At 37.2% G+C, this 21,382-nt stretch overlaps 2 protein-coding genes across 2 annotated transcripts; both read right to left on the minus strand.

Moving 5' to 3' along the window:
- Positions 1-2,737: 2,737 nt before the first annotated feature.
- LOC131977222 (cytochrome P450 2J6-like) lies at positions 2,738-10,434 on the minus strand. The gene is made up of 9 exons (XM_059340425.1): positions 10,231-10,434; positions 9,188-9,350; positions 7,914-8,063; positions 7,665-7,825; positions 7,029-7,205; positions 6,251-6,392; positions 4,768-4,955; positions 3,802-3,943; positions 2,738-3,190 (listed from the first exon to the last, which is right to left on the minus strand). Exons 1-9 carry the CDS (start codon positions 10,432-10,434, stop codon positions 3,009-3,011), a joined length of 1,509 nt encoding a protein of 502 aa, XP_059196408.1. The 3' UTR covers positions 2,738-3,008.
- A 3,325-nt stretch (positions 10,435-13,759) lies between these two features.
- LOC131977229 (cytochrome P450 2J2-like) lies at positions 13,760-19,722 on the minus strand. The gene is made up of 9 exons (XM_059340435.1): positions 19,428-19,722; positions 19,155-19,317; positions 18,836-18,979; positions 18,567-18,727; positions 16,919-17,095; positions 16,448-16,589; positions 15,935-16,122; positions 15,710-15,851; positions 13,760-15,192 (listed from the first exon to the last, which is right to left on the minus strand). Exons 1-9 carry the CDS (start codon positions 19,629-19,631, stop codon positions 15,017-15,019), a joined length of 1,497 nt encoding a protein of 498 aa, XP_059196418.1. The 5' UTR covers positions 19,632-19,722; the 3' UTR covers positions 13,760-15,016.
- Positions 19,723-21,382: the final 1,660 nt, after the last annotated feature.

The following is a 21,382-nucleotide window of genomic DNA, read 5'->3' on the forward strand; positions in this document are numbered from 1 at the left end:
ATAACTGTCCAAATGTTTCTTCAAAGTCCGTTCAGGTAAATGTCACTTAAAAAACGTGTTTATTTTAGCTAACGCTATCAGGTAACGTGAATGAAGCATTATTATGCATTATATGATTACAGTCATGCTGAAATCACTGAACAGAATGTTTTTTTTTAAATTGTTATCATTTAAATTGTATTTTAAAAGGCCTACTGCCTGTAAATATTGATTATGCATTGTTGTCTGCATTGTTTTTGATATGTATCTCAGGAAGTTACCATGGAAACGGATGTGTTTGTATTTCTGTAGCATCCTGGAATGCATCACCTGCTGCCAAATATAAAACAATTCTAAAAAAAACCCGAACAAAACACATTTATTTATTTATCATTTTCTGGTCAATTTGTGTCTTTTTTGGTAATTTTGTTTCCTTTTTTTGGTCATTTTGTGTCTTTTTTTTTGTCATTTTGTGTCTTTTTATGGTAATTTTTTTTCTTTTTTGGGTCATTTTGTGTCTTTTTTGGGTCATTTTGTGTCTTTTTTTGGTCATTTTGAATCTTTTTTGGACATTTTGTGTCTTTTTTTGGTTATTTAATGTCTTTTTTGGTTATTTAGTGTCTTCTTGGTAATTTTGTGTCTTTTTTGGTCATTTTGTGGTCATTTTGTGTCTTTTTTTGGTCATTTTGAATCTTTTTTGGTCATTTTGTGTCTTTTTTTGTCATTTTGTGTCTTTTTATGGTAATTTTTTTTCTTTTTTGGGTCATTTTGTGTCTTTTTTTGGGTCATTTAGTGTCTTTTTTTGGTCATTTTGAATCTTTTTTGGACATTTTGTGTCTTTTTTTGGTTATTTAATGTCTTTTTTGGTTATTTAGTGTCTTCTTGGTAATTTTGTGTCTTTTTTGGTCATTTTGTGGTCATTTTGAGTCTTTTTTGGTCAATTTGTTTCCTTTTTTTGGTCATTTTGTTTCTTTTTTTGGGTGATCTGAACTGTGCGTGTGAGATTCTGTTCAGTGAACCCGAACAAAACACCTTGGCTGCTTTTAAATGAATTGTATAGTAGGTAGTAAATTGGATAGTCATCAATAAATATACAACAACAAATTAAGTTGTAAAAAAAAACACATGACACATTTATTTTACAAATGTTACACAAAAAATGTTCTGCCTATCAAATGCTTGGAGGATTTCTTTGGTGACGATCAGCAACAACACTGTAGTGCTCCATAATAAGCAGCAGTAACTATAAAAAAATAGTATGTATTTGCTCAATAAATAAATAAAATTTTAATTAAATAACTTTCATACCTAATGGTAAATTGCATAGAGAGATAAGACCTGCCGCGCATCTGACAATGATGGCATGGGCTCAATGTCATTTTGCCTCATATCTGATATATATATCAGTGTGGTCCCGAGGTAGCTATAGTCACCTACCAACAAGAGGGAATAAAAGTATTAATATCTTGAATCATTGGGAAAACTGCAAAAATAATTTTCCTATGCACAAATAATAATGTGCCTGTTAGAAATTGTTAATTTAGATCAGTGTTTTGTCTATCACAAACCAGAAGAGGGCAGCATTAAAGACTTTACAGTTACCTTGACTTTAAAAAGTGCTTGATTATGAGAGCTCTACATCTGCACATTGATTGCAATCAGATTTAAAGCTTGTGTGCAGTTATAAAGAATGATGGACACAATGAGATCTAAAAGATGGCACAGCAGTTTACACAAACCACATTCAAAGTATTACCCATGTAATCCTGCAGTCTAGCTCCTGACACAGAGACTCAAGAGTCCTAGTAGACGTGAATAAATGATGTGGTTGTTTTTTCCATTGACTAATTTATCAACTTCATGAAACTCAATTTAATAATCAAAACCGTGTGTTTCATTCATGCATCCTCTATGTGACCTCACCTATCAGATCTTAAATCTTTCTCCTTTTTTTTCTTCTTCCCACTTTTAGATCCTTTCTTTTTCTGTGAAGAAGAAAATAAGGTAACGCTTTATATTAAGGTCCTTGTAATAACCATTAATTAACAAGTAATAAGGCCCTTGTAATAATGGCATTATAATACAGCTAATAGCAGGCTATAAGAGATGTATGATAAGAACATTAATAAAAGCCTCATGAGTATCTTATAATAGCATTACAAACGCCCATAACCCACCCATTATGACTTTGCCATGCCTTTATTAATCTTTTGTTTGCTTATTGATATTAAAATGTGCTTTATTGCTCATCTATCATAAGTTAACAATGCACTTGTTAATAGTTAACTATGCTTTTTGCAGCTAAAGGGATCTAAAGAGAGAACAATGCCTTATTACTTGTTAATTAATGGTTATTAAAAGGACCTTAATATAAAGCGTTACCGAAAATAATGTTGTAAGGACGCAGCGAAAGGTAATCAACGTAAACTGAGACCGAACCTGACAGATATTTCCACTCACTTATTACCTTGGCATTTGCTTTGGTCTTTCGTCTTTATCCACAGCTAGCTTCCATTCAGCCAGCTCTTGTCTCATTTGCTTGTCTAATCACATATTGACATATTTAAAACTATACGAAAAGGAACACAAAAATTACCTCAACATTTCAAATATATTTTTCCCTGTATAACTCAATTTAAGAGTCTCAATTTTGGTAAATAAAAAGGTTCCTCTAATCCATTAAACAATTAAACAAACAAAAAGTACAGATGACGGAACATTGTCCCGTAATTTTTTCAGATTCTTAAAAAAATTTCGACATCAGCTTTCAAAATCAGAGGTGACTTTAATACAATTTTCTACCCAGCTCAGGACAGATGAACCACATCACATTACACCAAAAGTGACACTAAAAAAAATAAACAATACATTAGGGCTTTGGTGTTGGCAATAAGAGACTTCTAATGAAAAGTCTATAGACTGACACGTCATCTAAAATTAAAGGTAAACATAATTCTCTAAACCATGTCACAGTGATAAAAAGAAGAAAAGCTCATTGCTCTTTGAAACATATATTTTTAATGTTTGAGCTACTCTTGGCGTGAGGTTGCACATATTTCATATTGACATGGTGCCAAAGTGGTGCCAAAGTTGAAATCCATGACAGGCTTCACTCCAGCAGGCATGGAGAAGGTGAAGTGCTGCATGAAGGAGGTGAAGAAGAGGAAAAGCTCCATCTTGGCCAGGCTCTCACCGAGACACAATCGCTTACCTAAAACAGGAAAACAAAGTGAAAATTGCTTTTACAGACAGTTTTGGCCCAGAGGTCAAACACATTTTAGACAACATAAGGCCTCCACGGGAAGTAAAATCGATGGCTGTTCAGGTATTATACATTTTGTCCTGATTTTAGTTCAGATGTTTACCAAGATCATTATCCAGACATCAGAAAAGTTGGGCTCTGCTGGTGCCCTCCTTGTATTGTAATATTAATATATTGTATTGTATTGTAACATTCTTGATATTTATAATTTCACCCTTGTTGTATAGAGTTGAAATACTTAACACATAAAATGGATTACCAGCTCTGCAAAATAACAAACTCAAAACTAAAATCACAAGCCTAGACTAGACATTCAGCTGTGATCCTTTTAATAACAAGTTCAATCAGTGACTGGCATTCATCACAAGAAGGACGTAGTTCTGATTCCTGGCTTTTATCTTCTCTGTGTTCTTTTCTTGATCATGATGGTTCCCTTGGGGCAAATCTGCAATCATTATGTGGGGGACATCATAGTATACCAGTGTATCTGCAACAGAATCCAGGCTCCTGTACAAACAGTTAAAGACACTAATAAAACAAGTGACTGTGTTGCTCCTCACCAGCAGAGAACGGGATGAAAGCAGCTCGCTTCACAAACTTGCCCTCCTTGTTCAGAAAGTGTCCTGGGTTAAAGGTGTCGGGCGTCTCCCACTCAGTCTTGTCAAACAGCACCGAGGTCAGATTGGGGATTATTGTAACTCCCTGTGATTGGAACCATAATGACAATACATGAAGACTTTACATCAGACCTGGGCATTGGGCGTGAGGTTACCCAGAAATTAGAAATCAATATAACCGCAGTGCTTTTATTTTGAAAAAAATAGCAAACATTAGCATTAGCACTAGAGCTAACAAGCACTTTTACTATAGTTAAGACAACAAATATAGCCACTAATATATATGAGAGAATAAAATAAACTTTAACAAACCTTGTGTCCTGTCAGTCAGCCACTATAGAAGCCTTTTTGATACTTTATATCAACTTTATATGAATTAGGACGCACTCATTATTTACCGCTCGTTTTTTCATTTAACCGTTCTACCTGTTATTTCCTGTCACTACCTTTCAAAATTAAAGCACCCGTTTTACACTGGATGGCACCTTTTCAAAAATAAAAGCATCACAACATTGTAAAACACCTTAAAAAATGTACAAACATGAAAAACAAGCTATGTAATACAAAAACATAAATATGAACCTTGCTAAATGTCATTTACAGGTGTGTTTAAAATAAATTGAAAAGTGATATAGTGATTGGAGTATTTACTACTTTTTACTGCTATATTTGATTTACTCCACATTAACAGTCTTATCATAACATGTATTCCTATCAGTAGCAAAACCAGATAATTTACTATATTTTATAAAGCGATTACATTAATATTGAACAGAATTTAGTTCTGAGTTTTGGTCCGGCCCCTGTAACCTTCGTGGTATTGGTCATGTGGCCCCTTGGGAAAATTAATTGCCCACCCCTGCTTTACATGGTAGTGCATATGAGAAAAAAGTAATTACGAGAACTGACCTTTGGGATGGTGTAGCCTCCCAGCTGGATGTCCCTGTTGGTAATATGAGGCAGGCTGAGGGGAACTATGTTGCCCATCCTCTGGATCTCATGTATAACAGCATCAGTGTAGGGCAGGTTTGCACGATCTTCCATGGACGGCTGTCTGGACTGTCCAATCACTCTGTCTATCTCAGCCTGGACCTTTTCTGTGTAGGAGAGGCAAAGGCAGAAGTTGTAGCAGTAGCTCAGTTGGTAGAGCGGCCACCCTATGATGGAAGGTCGGTGTTTCAATCCCCTGACCATGGCAGTCTACATGTCCAAGTATCCTTGGGCAAGATACTGAACCCCAAATGGCTCCCAATTCTGTGTTCATCTGTGTATGAATGAAATCCGAATGGTGGCAGGTAGCCTCTGCCACCAGTAGAGTGGGTGAATGAGCACAGTCTGTAGTGTAAATCGCTTTGGATAAAAGCATTATATAAGTGCAGTCCATTCACCATTTACTTCCATCAAACGACCTCACAGTCTCAGTTCATATCTCTGCTTGCCTTGTCGATATTTCTACATGGATGTCAGAACACCACCTTGAACTCAACCTCTCTAAGGCTGAGCTTCTTGCTATATATCAACCAAATTCTGCTTGGATCAATGCAACTCGTGCCCACAAGCTCCGCCCGAAACTTGGATGTCATGATTGATGACCAATGACCTTTAAGTTCATGCAGCCACAATTGCTCGATCATGTTGATTATCCCTATTCAACATTCAGAAGATTAGACCCTACCTGATTGAGCAAACAACACAAGTCCTGGTACAGGCCCTCAGGATATCACGTTTGGACTACTGCAACTCTCATGTCTCCCTGAATGCACCTTCAAGCCTCTGCAGATGTTCCAAAATGTGATGGTGCTTCTGGTCTTTAACCAGCCCAAAAAAGCACGTCACTCCGTTTGTCATATCGCTGCACTGGCTCCCATTGCTGCCCGCATCAAGTTGAAAACCCTTTCTTTTGCCTACGAAACAGCAACTGGCACAGACCCCCTCTTCTAAACAACCGTATTTGCACTGTCCTTGTAATCTGCTTGTCTTTTGTGTGCACTTCCTGTTTTATTTTGTAGTTTTAGTTTTTGTCTTCCTGTTTTCCCCACACACCTGTGTCTCATTTGTAATTAGGCTTCCCCTTGTTTTTGGAATCCTTTCTGTGAATCACTGGTATGTCATTTTGGATTGTTTTCACCTATTGGATCTACAATTAAAAGTTGGATTTTTTTGTACACCATTCCTGGTTTCAGCCACTTTCTTCTGTGCCTGAGTTCCTGTATTGACTCATTTCAGTCCTTATGCACTGCCTGATAGCACCTACGTCCTATTGGACTCAGACTTAACCCATGCCACTTACTCATGTGTTGTCTTCTGACTTCATCTTTTGTTGTGTTGTATGCACTCTAAAAAGAAGTGTCTGCCAAATGACATTGTAACATCAGCCATGCCATTTCCTTACCCTGGATCTCGGGGTACTTTGCCATGTAGAGGAAAGCCCAGCGCAGGGTGGTGGATGTGGTCTCAGAGCCAGCCACAAACAGATCCAAGACACACATAATCAGGTTTTCTTCATCAAAAGTGTTGTCAGCCTGCCTCTTACTCTGAGAATATATATAAATACATGTGTTAAAACATACTGCAAAATCATTTAGGATAAATGTGTCAGTGTCAATCAATTCTTTGTTACACCTTTAGTCTTCAGTCCAACCTATGACCACTCATTTTCCCCTTTGTTTAGGAATTTAGGACCAAAAGACTTGTTTTGTTTGTTTACAACAGTTTTGTTGTCCTTGGGTCAGATTGACTGATTGTTATATTAAAGGGAATGTTTGCTGTTGAAGATAAGGTCATAAATGATAATGATGCTACCAGCTACAGAGCAGGTTATATCTGATTTTTAAAAACACAAATCAGTTTTCCTGGATAATGACAGTGGTCCTGTGGAGTTTGGTGCATTTTCCCATCAAGAGACATAGAATATTTGAAACACTAAAGCATTGTACTTATGATACTTCATGTTATGAAAGTAAACCTACTCACCGCTTTGGGCAGTTTTCAATTGAATAAATCTCACAAAGGATTAGCAAATGATCCTATTCTGTTTTTTAATTACATTTTTGACCGTTTCTCAGCATTTTTGGAATCGGGATTGAAGGTGAAAAACCACTAGGTTTGAAAAAACATCTTCATGAGCAAGTCGCTATAGGAAAATCAGAGCTACATCTAATGCCAATCACCGTGTTAATCTCATTCAGGTAGCAGTCGATGTAGTCTCTCTGGTCTGAGGAATCCCAGTTCTGTTTGTGCTCCTTGAGCTCAACTCGTATGAAGTCCTTTACATCTTTCCAGGTGTGCAGGAATGTCTGATGTGGTCCTGGCAGACGTCTCATCAGCAGAGGGAATGCGTTGTAAAGCTGAAAAGTAGAGCAGATTGGACAATTGTCACAGTCATGGCTGTACCTCTCTGGATCCTGAGTGTTTATTTGTTTTTCTTCTTGTTTTCAACATTTCCCTGTGTCTCTCTGTGTGTTTGTATATCAGTATCAGTATTTCAACTACACATTTGTCTTAGTAAGTTCGGACCAGTAGCAAGATTTTAGAAAAATGCATGTGTTGGGAAGTGTTGGGCAAATTAATAGTAAAATAAGACTTGGATTATAAGTTGTGTAAGGGTTTGTAAAAAAAAAATGTTTGTATCATGTATTTTTGTTGCTTAACATGGTCATCATTTACTTCAGTTCATCAAGGATTTACTCTTAAGATCCTACATTCATGTAGCATTTAACACAGGGTGTGTAATTGATTTTCAAATTGTCATTTTTAAATGTGAAGTATTTCTTTAATATTTCATCAACAGCTTTAAAATGCTGTACCTGTGCCCAAATGGATCCTTCAATTTCGAGTGCTTCACTAAACAACCTCATCAGTTTCAGGAATGACTCATCACCATAATCAAAGCGATGACCAAAAACCAGGGAGCAGATAATGTTGGAGACAGCGTTGCTCATGATGAGGTGTGGATTCAGTGGCTTACCTTCACAATTAAACAGAAAAGTAGATGTTTATTATGTGTTTGCCATGTATTTCATTGTTATATGTGTTGTTGTGGATTTACTATTTACCTTTATAGCTTTTGAAGTCTTTTGCACAAAATGTAAATTCATCCAAGATGACAGGTTCAAGAGACTTCTTGCCAAATCCAAAATATCTGAGAGTTGAAAGTGCAAAACGTCTCTGCTGCTTCCATATGTTCCCATTACTGTTTATAACACCTGGTAAATGCACCGGAAGAAGTTTAGAGAAAATAAAGTGGATAAAAATCATGAAAATAAAGGAAAATGATTATGCTTAAAAGGGCTTCCCATCAATAACAATTTTTTTAACTAACTAATTCCAAAATTTGCTGCATTAATCACAATTATTGGTATACTTTTTGTCAGACCGAAGCTCGTAATAATGGATATTTGTCTGTAAATGGTAGAATTTACTCTACCCATAGAGTCCATTTTCCATCATCTGAGGTCAATGGAAATGCCAACAATGACAACAAGATATCATGACATGATATTATTGCAAAATTCATTTTAACAGCATGACACAGTATTACATATTAACAGGACAACATGGTCTCACAGGAATCCATAAAATAGCCACGCATTCGCTTAACTCAAAATCCGTGGAACAGAATCACTCAAATTTCCGTGAAACTGACACGGATTTCGCTACAATGCAAGTTAATGACAGTCATATCCCGTAGCTATTCCAACATACAAAGTCATTATGTACATTCACTGAGTGAATATTTAGAAAATAAAACATATTTCTCACTAGAAATGTGATCAAAATCCATTTTTATGCAAAAACTAAGTCAAAATATTGATTTTTTCACTAAAAATGAGAGAACTGTCCGCCATGTTTTTTGTTCTGACCGCCGGGACCTTAAAAGTCACGTGACTTTTATTGGAACAAACCAATAGCCACGGGATATGACTGTCATTAACTTGCATTGTAGCGAAATCCGTGTCAGTTTCACGGAAATTTGAGTGATTCCGTGGCTATTCCACGGATTTTGAGTTAAGCGAATCCGTGGCTATTTCACGGATTCCTGTGAGACCAGGTTCAACAGGATCATGTCAGAACTGTGATTCTAACTAGCATTCTCAATATTTTTTTCATTATCATTCAGTGTGTTATGATCAATTACGTATGTCAGAATGTGTCATTCTGTATTTCAAAGTAGAATTACCTTCTCTTGATTGTATACCTCCCCCTGCTAGTCAAGTTGTCATGTTGTGTGATCACTCAACAATTATGTCCCATATCAGTAGACACAGGAGTCAAAGTAGTAGCGAGTTGACAGAGATACAAAACATTTGTCTGTGTTATGTCCTCTCACCTTGTCCATGCACTACATCCTGATCCAGAGCTCTTAGTGGACGGTCCACCAGGCTGTCTCCCTGAGTTACCAGAGCTTCTTTGAGAACCTCAAACCGGTTTAACACCACCATCCATGTCTGACCCATTCGCAGGCTGTACACGTCTCCATATCTTCCTGCTAACTGTGAGTGGATTTGAGAGAGGAGGAAATGCATGATGGTTCATTTAACAGACTAACTGAAATGGTGTCAGTCAACCTGCTGTATTTACAGTTTTTCTCAGTCGCTTTGGTGCATTTCTCACATCAATATTAACATTTGCATAACAGTCAGTTTAACCTCCACAACATTTTGTCATTTGTGCACATCATAGAAGCAGTTTTTCTTTGCTTACACCAAATTACAAATGCTTTTGGACATGCATCAATTACTTTCATACAACTCTCTGCTGTTTTATAACATTATTATTGCTTATGTCATGTCAGTCAAAATGAACCATCCCATATAAAACTAATATTCCTCATCTCATTGCTTGAGTCATTGCATACTAAAATGTTTGAACTAGTTGTCAAAATCTGTCAAGCAAATTTTATATATTTTTTTCTAAAAAAATGTTTTTCCTGAAAATGTTTATTTATATTTATGTTTATTTTTTGTTGTAAATAAGGTTGTTTTTTTTTCCTTTTGCACAATCCTGTGAACAAATTAGATTTGCAAAGAGCATATGCACTAAAAATGTGAAACATTCATATTCAGTGTGTTGTACTCAGTTACCTCACTAAATACAGTGCCATTTGACTATCTTGTTCATAAACATGGTGTCAGGACTTTTCATCTTGATGACTGACACTTTCATTGACGTGAATACTTGCTGTTGAGGAATGAACTATCCATTTTGAGCAAGTGACACGCTTTTGCAGGTTATCAACTAGGTTTTGCAGTTTGTACTAATTGTTTTGAGAAATGTATAAACTGTTGTGAGAATGTAAATAATGATGTGAGAAATGCACCAAAGCGAGTGAGAAAAACTGTAATAGTATATATTTAACATGTATTGATCTACCTGTGTCATACTCTCATGGAGCCTTTTGTGATCCACAGTGAATATGTTGCCCACAATAGGAAGCATCCGGGGTCCAGGAGGGTAGGTGTTCGGCCGTCGGTTCTTAAGATAATCTGCAGTGAGGATGAAAACTAAAGTGAAGAGCAACAGACTTGTGACATCCCAGTTAATATAGGGTCCAAAAACAGAAAAGATTGAATCCATGATGCAAACAAGAGCTTGAGTCTGTGTAGCTGCTCCGTGTTGTCCTTGCTTCACCTGTGAGATAAAACTCTGGTGGTAGTGACAGGAGCCAATTATTTAACTTATCTTACCTCCGTTCCAAAGCTTGATGTTATTGGCTCCTGGCAACACAATAAAGACCTGCGTATTACACTGGACTTTGGCCACTTGACCCCAAAAAAATATGTCAAACATTTACTAAACTCAATTAACGGGATCAAATATAATTTCTTGTATGGCGTGACTGAGCTAAAGTTTGTTCTTATCTGATATAATTAAAATAGGCAGCCAAATTCAAATGACCTGATTTCAAAAACTTGTTCTTCTTATACCACTTAGCTAAGGTATACCAACACCTACTGCCTGGGAATGTTGACATTTCTGATTCTAATTATATATTTTCTAATATCTTCTAATATCCATTAGATATCCACTTATTGTAAGTCGCTTTGGACAAAAGCGTCTGCTAAATGACGTGTAATGTAAAAATCCATGTTAGGCTGGTTTCAGCAGACACTAAGATCCTCAGTCCACTTTGTCTTTGACACTTTCATTGACATGAATACTTGCTTTTGAGTAATGAGCTATCCATTTTGAGCAAGTGACACACTTTTGCAGGTTAACTGAAACCAACTGAAAATGTATTTGACACTGCCTGCAATTTTTGTTTTTTGGTGGACAGTAATCTGCTTTTTGTATGCATTCTTGTGTCAGTTTTTGCTTTGGGGTCCAAACAAAAAACAGATCCTTAACAATAAACACTATTCCTGCTCTTTTTCATTCCTCCCTCCTGGCATACAGTGGATACACTTTATTTAGAAAAATATTAACATCTATGCAAAGCCAAATGAAAATACAATAGCCTGAAATGAACATATCAGGGGCCTTCCATACAAAATTAAATAATTTTGCATGTCTTGTCAGTAATCAGTGACTGGCATTCATCGAAAGAACTATGTAGTTCCCAACCTCCATCTTGTCTGTGTTCTCTCCTTGATCATGAGAGTTTCCTCTAGGTATGTCAATCTGCAATCATCACGTGAGGAACACCAATATGTCTCATTGTAATCTGGGACATGAATCAGGCTCCTGTAAAGACACTGATAAAACAATCACACTGTCTATCTCAGCCTGGACATTTTTCTGTGTCACAGGTGGTGACAGACAGAAGTTGAAACAGTGATTAATCTGCAGGCTTCAAAAGACTTAATTGGCATAAAAGCCAATTGGCATTTTGTGCTTTGAAACATGAGGGTCATTGTTCTTACACTGAATCTCGGGGTACTTGGAGGAAAGCCCAGCACAGGGTGGTGGATGTTGTCTCAGAGGCAGTCACAAACAGATTCAAGACACAGATAACCAGGTTTCCCTCATCAAATGTATCATCAGCCTGCCTTTTACCTTGAGCATATATACAAATACATTTCTTAAAACACACTGAAAAATAAGTTAAAGCAACTACATGTCAGAGCTCTTAGAGCCAGGGTTATAAAAAAAACCCCTTTAATCGATGATGGACCTTGTACCTTATAAAATATTCTAAGTACTCTGTTGGAGATGAGGCCATAAAAGATAGCGCTGTAAGGCAGAGGGCATGGCACATCAGAGTTTGAACTTTTCAGCACATACCAGTCGGGAGGTTAGTCACAATGCCATGTCATGTCATGTCATGTCATGTCATGTCATGTCATGCCATGTCATGTCATTCATTGTATTTCAAGGGGCCCCAATTTTAGAAACTGCACAAGAAAAAACTGTGCCGTATTTCAATGCTGTTTTTATTTTTGATAACATTTTCTGATTTCCCATTACCCCTCCTGACTCGTCTTTGGTTGCACCGTGACACCACATGTAAAAATAAATCCTGTAATCACCCCTGATGGACAACACACTACAAGAAAAACAAAGCTACTTCTAATGCTAATCACCATCTGAATCTCATTCAGGAAGCAGTTGTTGTGTTTTTGGTCTGAGGGATCCCAGTTCTGTTGGTGCTCCTTAATCTTAACGCCAATGAAGTCCTTTACATCTCTCCATCCACTTTTGTGCATTTTAGGGTGCTTTCACAACCCAAGTCTGTTTGGTTCCGAATCAGAGTAAAAAATTTTACTTTTGGTTCTTTTTGTGTTTAGTTTGGTTTGTCTGGTCACAGTGCATAAATGTAAGCGGACCAAATAAAGAGAAAGGCAGAGAGCTGGAAATATTCTGTCCTGCAGTATTATTTTTTATTGGTTGGAAGGTTGGCAATGGAAAATGTAAACACTGAGAGAAACAAAGAGGCTTACTGCCATATCACCATGAGCAAGTACAATCTTATCGGATCTTGGAAAGAAAGAAAGCAACATGGAACCCAACACACCCCAAGTACCTTTGATTTTTACTATTTGTAATCCTGCTCTGGTGTTCCTAGCAAACCAATTTGGAGAGAAATGCCAAGAACAAGTGTTGATACAGTAATTCTGCAGTGAGAAGTCCAAATCAGTCCTCTCCCAGTCATGTTGCATCTGTCGCTCTATGTAGGCTACATCTCACAAAATGCTCGCGCAGGTAGCTCACATTCCCTGTGTTTGGTTCATTTCCTGTCATTGGGTCGGATTATGTTTACACTGCAATCAAACCGCATGAGGGTTTGTTTGGAAATGGCCCTCCTCTGGCAAGTGGCCTTGGACTGGTTGTTTTTATCTGAGTACGATTGGAGCGTTTAAAAGTGAGCAAATACACTGCAACAAGGATTCAACCAAACCAGAGTTTGATTGAAACAGACTAAACTTTGAGTTGTGAAAGCACCCTTACACATTTTCCATTGTGAGCTATGTGGGTGCTATAAATTACATACACAGTAAGAAATGTATTATACAAGGCTGGTACACAGTATTAGGATTTCACCAGTAGCTTTAACATGCTGTACCTGTACCCAAATGGAGCCTTCAATTTCAATTGCTTTTCCAAAAATAATCATAAGTTGAACAAACTTCTCACTACGGTACTCAAAGCAATGACCAGGAATGTATTTGTTTTATGTGTGAAGTAATAATATAGATCAAGATGTGAGATAATAGTGTGTCCCTGTTTAGTGCATATTGTATGTACCCTATAATCAAGAAATAGCCATGAAAGTGGTAAAACATAACCTTTGAATGTAAAGTATACTCAAACAAAAAATGTTCTCAGATGAATTTCTTAGGAGTCATAATAGCAGTAAGTTGAACAAAAAGGTTCTGCATCTGCATCTGTGTTTATTGCATCTTCTGACCTAGAACATAGGATGTGTTGTGCAGCGGAGGGAGATCTGGGCGGTCCGGAAGGCTGTCGCCCTGATATACAAGAGCTTCTTTCAGAATCTTGAACCTTTTGGAAGAATTATCCTATCTTTATTCAAGAGCGTAGATTTTCAGTTTGAGAGCATAATTTGTCTTTCTCGTGCTCAGATTTGTTCTCCTCATGCTCACATTTTGCGCTCGCACTCAGATTTCTGCTGCTTTCTTTCAAAATGTGTGCATGCACTTAAAAATCACATGCTTGTGCTCACATTTCTTCTTCTTGGATACAAACATTTCGCTCGCACACAAATATGTCCTGTGCGCGCTCAAATCTAAAGTCTACGCGCTCAAATCTAAAGTCTACGCGCTCAGATCTCAACTCTGCACTCTCAAAACTTTTGTGCTCGCACCCAGAACACGCACGTCCTCTCAGGTTGAGGTGTCTGCTCAGACTGAACGATGTCCCGCCCTGCGCCTAAAATAGTGTGTTTCACCAGCCAATAGGGAGACAGCTAGATTGTGGCCCCGTCTTGGGTGCGTTCCCTTGCCTTTTTGAGCGCTCCGTAGGGGCGGGAATATGGTCTGTTTGTAAAACTGCTTCGCATACTGGGTTCCCTAAACAGGCTTTGAATTACATAAACTTGGTATCAATGGAAAGCTGTTACTCTAGTTCTCTTCATGTAGGATGACGTTAGTCATCAGTAGTAGCCAGTTCATTGCAGTGAGGGCATTTCTTGAGTCTCGATCTCACAGTATAAAATGAGCTGCTGTGACCTCTAGGATAACCACAGCCTCATGAAACTTTACAACCACAAACTTGAACACAACTTTCCTAGGTCTATTGACAATAAGGTGGTTTCTCAGCAGTTTGAAGAACAGAAGTGCTTGCCATCCAATCTCCAAAATGACCAAAGTTTTTGAACCCAAATCACAGCTCAGATTCTTCTATGTTGTTCCAAATGTCTTGATATTTTAATGTTATATTCTGAAGGGTTTTTCTGACCATTATTATCTATTCTCAGTATGAATTAAATTACATTATTCAGCACAAAATGTGTGTCACAAATGGTATCAACCCCAAAATTGCTGCAACAACTTATTGAACACAGTTGAACATGGAAATAGACTTCAGATAGCATAATATTAATGTTATGACACCTTATACAACCTAATAGGTTTCAATAATTTTTATTAGATATTTTTGACCAGAACAACTTGACACACCTCTAAACATCCACTGCCCTCAACCACCAATTCTCAAAAAAAGGGACCCCGAATGGTAAGTGGTTATGTTAGAGTCTGTCTTAGCGTGGTGTCGCGCAGATTTCATATTGAAGCGGTGCCCGAGTGACACCAGATCGATAGTCCATTACAGGCTTCACTCCAGCAGGCATGGAGAAGGTGAAGTGCTGCATGAAGGAGGTGAAGAAGAGGAAAAGCTCCATCTTGGCCAGGTTCTCACCGGGACACATCCTCTTACCTGAAGCAGAAAAATAAACTGAAACAAACTGAAAATTGCTTTCGGCCCAGAGGCCACACTAATTTGAGATGTAGTTGTCATTCTGATAAGGCCTTAATTGATAGTAGAGCTGACAGTTCTGGTAATACTACACATTGTGTCCTGATTCTAGGTCTAGACAAAAGAGGCTCTGTTTATGTACCCTTGTAATAGGCAGTGATGAGCACCACATCTGATCTTTTAAGCCACTTTGTAAAAGGCTCAATGAAAATACTTGATGTGGAAAAAGACCATCCCTGCAAACTCAAAACAAAATTCATTCACATGGCCTGAACATATAGCAAGCCTTACATGTGAAATACAATTATTACTAGATTAACAGTGCAGTGATAAGTGATTAGGTATGTATTATCTGGGCCAATCTGCAATTCTTATGTGAGGGATAACGTAATATCCTGCTATAATCTGGGACAGGATCCAGGCTCCGGTACAAACAGTTAAAGACACTAATAAAACAAGTGACTGTGTTGCTCCTCACCAGCAGAGAACGGGATGAAAGCAGCTCGCTTCACAAACTTGCCCTCCTTGTTCAGAAAGTGTCCTGGGTTAAAGGTGTCGGGCGTCTCCCACTCAGTCTTGTCAAACAGCACCGAGGTCAGATTGGGGATTATTGTAACTCCCTGTGATTGGAATCATAATGACAATACATGAAGACGTTACATGGTAGTGCATGTGAGGAAAAAAAGTCAATGCAAGAATTTACCTTTGGGATGGTGTAGCCTTTCAGGTGCAAGCCCCTGGTGGTAATATGAGGCAGGCTGAGGGGAACTATGTTTCCAATCCTCTGGATCTCATGTATAACAGCATCAGTGTAGGGCAGGTTTGCACGATCGTCCATGGACGGCTGTCTGGACTGTCCAATCACTCTGTCTATCTCAGCCTGGACCTTTTCTGTATAACAGGTGGCGATAAGTTGAAACAGTATTTCATTAGCAGGCTGCAGAAGACTCATAAAGAGACAATGCAACACTGCCACATTAGTGAATAGAAAGATTTGTGCTCCTGTTGATTTGTAACCTTTAACCAGTCATATGAGTTTTTACAGTATTTATTAAGAAAGATGTTTGTTGCACAGAATTGATATAATGGACACTGGTGATTATGTTTTATTATATTATTTGTCACCTTGGAGTAAAAACAGTTACATGATGTATACAATTTTGAGATATTACCACCAATAAACATTTTTTTTCATTAGCTTGGTCATTGTTCTTACCCTGGATCTCGGGGTACTTTGCCATGTAGAGGAAAGCCCAGCGCAGGGTGGTGCCTGTGGTCTCAGAGCCAGCCCCAAACAGATCCAAGACACACGTAATCAGGTTTTCTTCATCAAAAGTGTTGTTAGCTTGCCCCTTATTCTGAGAACATATATAAATACATGTGTTAAAACATACTGCAACATCATTTAGGATAAATTTGTCAGTGTCAATCAATTCTGTGTTACACCTTTAGTCTTCAGTCCAACCTATGACATGTGTTAAACATAGAGTCAAAACCTTTTAATCTGCACAGGACCATGACAATGTTGAAAATGCTTTGCTGTGCTTGATTAAAAAGGGTGTATGCTGATATAGATAAGGTGTGAGAAGATTGTGCATAGGCCATGGTAAAAGTGTTTCTAAGATATGGCTCTCAGGAGAATGGGATGGGCGAACAAACTGAAAAACAAACATTTAGTGGCAATCACCGTGTGAATCTCATTCAAGTAGCAGTCAATGTAGTCTCTTAGGTCTGAGGGATCCCAGTTCTGTTTGTGCTTCTTCATCTCAGCTCTGACAAACTCCATTACAGAAGTCCAGATGTGCACAAATCTCTGATGTGGCCCTGGCAAACGTCTCATCAGCAGAGGGAATGCGTTATAAAGCTGCAGAGTAGAGCAAGCAACATAGTTACTAGAGAATGCAATTTCTGAAGAAATTGAGGTGGGAATGCTGGATGCTGAATAGCTGACGCTATGCTGCCATGCTGGCGGAAATAGTTTGAAAAGTGGGATTGGGTGGAATTAACATGAATGAAATGAATAGAGGAATAATGATGATAATAATAATAATAATAATAATAATAATAATAATATAAAAAATATTAGAAGAAGTTGAAGTAGTAGCAACAAGAATTTGAAGTAGTAGAGGTAGTTGACAATAATGTAAACAAAATGGGGAATAAGTTCATTGAAGAGCTCATGCTACACTGCAATGGAGGCTTAAAGGGGTAAGATAAAGAAGAAAAGAAAAGTAGTAGGAAAAGAGTTGAGTCATGGTTGAGGAGATCTAGTGATAAAACGCAACAGTAGTACGTGGAGACAGAGGTCCCAAAAAACGTTGAAGAGCGATACACCTGTCAGAAATTGAGAGAAACTGATGTAAATGTAGCCAATTGGCTAAAAGTGATAAAAGTGACTCATGGTGATAGGACACAACATTAGAGACAAAGGTCCCATGATGGAAATCGAGTCAGCTGTCTAAAGGTGCTGAGTCATGGTTGAACATTACAGTCGTTGCAACACACACTCATCTTAAAATGTGAAAAAAAAAAAAAAAAGAAAGCTTTTTTACTAAACTTCAAATAAGGTAAAATATAACAAGGTTAAATATAATATATATAAATATTTTTAATGGGATTTGAAAGTTGAATGATATATAGAATGTCGGAGAGATGGGAAACATTTTTAAGGTGTGAATGGAGTTTCTAGCTGAAAGCATGAAAAATAATGGATGAAAAAAGTTTGATTTTATTTTGTCAGATTCCTCATTCATTTGAGGACAGAAAAAACTTCTGGAATATGTCAAATATTTCTGAAATTATGCCTCCAGCATTCCAACCAATAAGGCATTTCAGAAAAAGATATTCGATAATGCTTTATATTAAGGTCCTTGTAATAACCATTAATTAACAAGTAATAAGGCCCTTGTAAGTCCTTACAAGATGCTTATTGATATGTCTTTGCCATGCTTTTATTAATCCTTTGTTTGCTTATTGATATTAAAATATACTTTATTGCTCATCTGTTATAAGTTAATTATGCACTTGTTAACATTTAACTATGCTTTTTGCAGCCAAAGGGATCTAAAGCGAGAACAATGCCTTATTACTTGTTAATTAATGGTTATTACAAGGACCTTAATATAAAGCATTACCAGATATTCTGTTCATCACAATCACTTCAGAATATTGAACTGCATTGACACATGAGCTGTTGTGCATCTTACACACTTTCCATCTTGAGATATATATGTAATACATATTTTGCACCTGCATACTGTTTAACAATGAAGAGAGTATTGCACAATGATAGTTGACAGCATTAAGATTTCATAAATATCTTTAAAATTCTCTACCTCGCCCCAAATGGAAGTTTGAATCTCGATACCTTCTCCAAACCACTTCATCAGCGTCTGAAACTTCTCATTCTCATACTCAAAGCGATGACCGAAAACCAGGGAGCAGATGACGTTGGAGACAGTGTTGCTTAGTAGGAGGTGTGGATCGAATGGCTTCCCTGCACAAGTAAACAGAACATTTGATGACATTTTTGAATTTGTCATTCATCTGTCATCATTTGTCATTGTCTATCATCTCAATGTGTCCCTGTGAAATCACTATTTACCTTTATAGCTGTTGAAGTATTTTGCACAATATGTAAATTCATCCAGGATGATGGGTTCAAGGGACTTCTTGCCAAATCCAAACATTTTTAGGGTTGAAAGTGCAAAACGCCTCTGTTGCTTCCATGTGGTACTGAAAGATATACCTGATGGGAAAGATATCAAAAATGGATTTAGAAAAAAAAGCATGGAGAAGTAAGGAAAAAGAAGGAATGGTATATTCTCTCCACAATTATTTCCTGTATAAATATCACAGGACTCACAATAGTAGTGAGTTTACTACTCAGTCTTTTAGTCTCTGTGTGTGGGATCTCCTCTCACCTCGTCCACGGGTTATGTCCAGCACCATAGGGAGATTTGGACGCTCTGACACACTGTCTCCCTGTTCTACCAGAGCTTCCTTCAGAACCTCAAACCGGTTTAACACCACAATCCATGTCTGGCCCATTCGCATGCTGTACACATCTCCATATTGTCCTGTTAACTGTGAGTGAATTTAAGAGAGGAGGAAAAGTATGATGCTTCATATAACAGAAACAGTCCTGTCAGTTGACCTGTTGTAATCTAATTGTATGTATTTATCTATTGATCTACCTGTGTCATGCTCTCATGGAGCCTTTTGTGATCCACAGTGAATATGTTGCCCACAATAGGAAACATCCAGGGTCCAGGAGGGAAGGTGTTCAGCCGGCGGTTCTTAAAATAATCTGCAGCGAGGATGAAAACTACAGTGAAGAGCAGCAGACTTCTGACATCCCAGTTAATAAAGGGTCCAAAAACAGAAAAGATTGAATCCATGATGCAAACAAGAGCTGGAGTCTGTGTAGTTGCAGCCTGTGTTTTCTATGCTTCTCTTGTTAGATAAAAGGCAATCAGTCATCTCTCTTAAAGCTTTATGTTATCAGCTCTTGGCTGCAAAGCAAAGACCTGTTTGTTATAGTGGACTTTGTCTTCTTTACCCCTTTGGCAAAGGAAACCAAATACTATTAGTCACTGAGCCTAAAACAAATATTAACACTTTTTTTTCAGGTAAGGTTCAGGCCTGAAGGATTCATCATATTGTATATCACATGCATTTATATCACTGTAATCACATTATATCACTTTTCATCTACATTAATATTAGGCTACTCTATAGCATATATATAGAGATGTATTGGACAGAAATTAAGCTCATCAAGCGCAGAATATCCAAAATGTATTTTTGTCTATTATTAGGTTTTGGTCTTGTTTATGTCTGCTTAATTAATCAAAGTTAATATTTTTCAGCCGTTTTACTCTCTTTTTATTATTATGTTGTCTGTTTACCTTTACAGTGAAGTGGAGGAGTTTTGTCAAAGGATTGAAAGGCAGATGAGGAAGGAAGGGGCACTGGTGAAATGGTAGGTAATATTGTTAATATGTCAATGTGATAGTGTATTTGCTATTCTCCAGAAACTTCAGTATTTCAGTGTAGACTCTGATATTTCTTTCTTTTTTTAAGTGTTTCTGTTTTCAATTTTGCGATGTGTTTGGTTTATTTTTTTTCTCTGCAGCTCTTCCTGATGACGTAACTGAATATATATATATATATATATATATATATATATATATATATATATATATATAGTGTCATTCTTTGTTTTTATTTTTTGTTGTTTTATTTTGTGTTCAGATAACTTTCATTTATTCTTTAATTTGTTCACATGTTAAACCATTTCAGTATTTCACACCCTTTGTTTGACATTCCCACAACAAAAGTGAGTTTGATCAATGCAGTGCAAGTTTTGTGCTCTGATAAATATTAAGAAATAAGACCTGAAATGGTTGGATCAAACAGCATGTGTACATTATATAAATGGTTACAAAAATACAAATTTGGGTGTGATTTAACGTAAAGAAAACATGGGTGTAACAAACCTTTAATCATTAGTTGGTATTTTGTATTTTGGTGTAATCACCTTTTATTACTACTGTTTATTATCGGGGTGTACTAAACCTTTAAACTGTTAGAAGAGAGACTTTTAGCTTCATCAGAATCAGACTGATTTCTGGAGGGAAATTCTTTAGTTAGAAGCTTCATGCTTCTTCAATAATTAAATCTTAGTATTTTTATATTTTTTTATTTTAAAATTGTAAATTGTAGTACAAGTTTAACTTATTTCAAAAAGCGGTGTTTGGGTGTGATGCTGATTTTAGATGCAGTTTTAAAGAACTGCGGGTCCAGAAATGCAGGTCTGAATGTGCAGTCTCCTGCAGTTCTACATCAATCCAGTAGGGGGCGCCATATACAATAGGTCTAGAATTGTAGGTCTGAATCTGCAGTCTCCGGGTCTGCAGAGATATACTATTGGTTGAAACTGCAAAGCACCTGCCATAAACAACAAAACTGGAAACAAACATTAAGACTTCCCTTAATTGTATATAAGGGGGTGGTTCAGATCATTAGAGTAAGGCGTAAAGAAAGTATGAAAAAGTATGCAAAAGTAGGCCTATACATAGACATATGTATATATGTCTATGGGCCTATATGTCTACTTTGTTTTTCAGCTGATGTAGTAAAACTCCTC

This window comes from Centropristis striata, chromosome 9 (assembly GCF_030273125.1).
Source record: "Centropristis striata isolate RG_2023a ecotype Rhode Island chromosome 9, C.striata_1.0, whole genome shotgun sequence".
NCBI lineage: Eukaryota > Metazoa > Chordata > Actinopteri > Perciformes > Serranidae > Centropristis > Centropristis striata.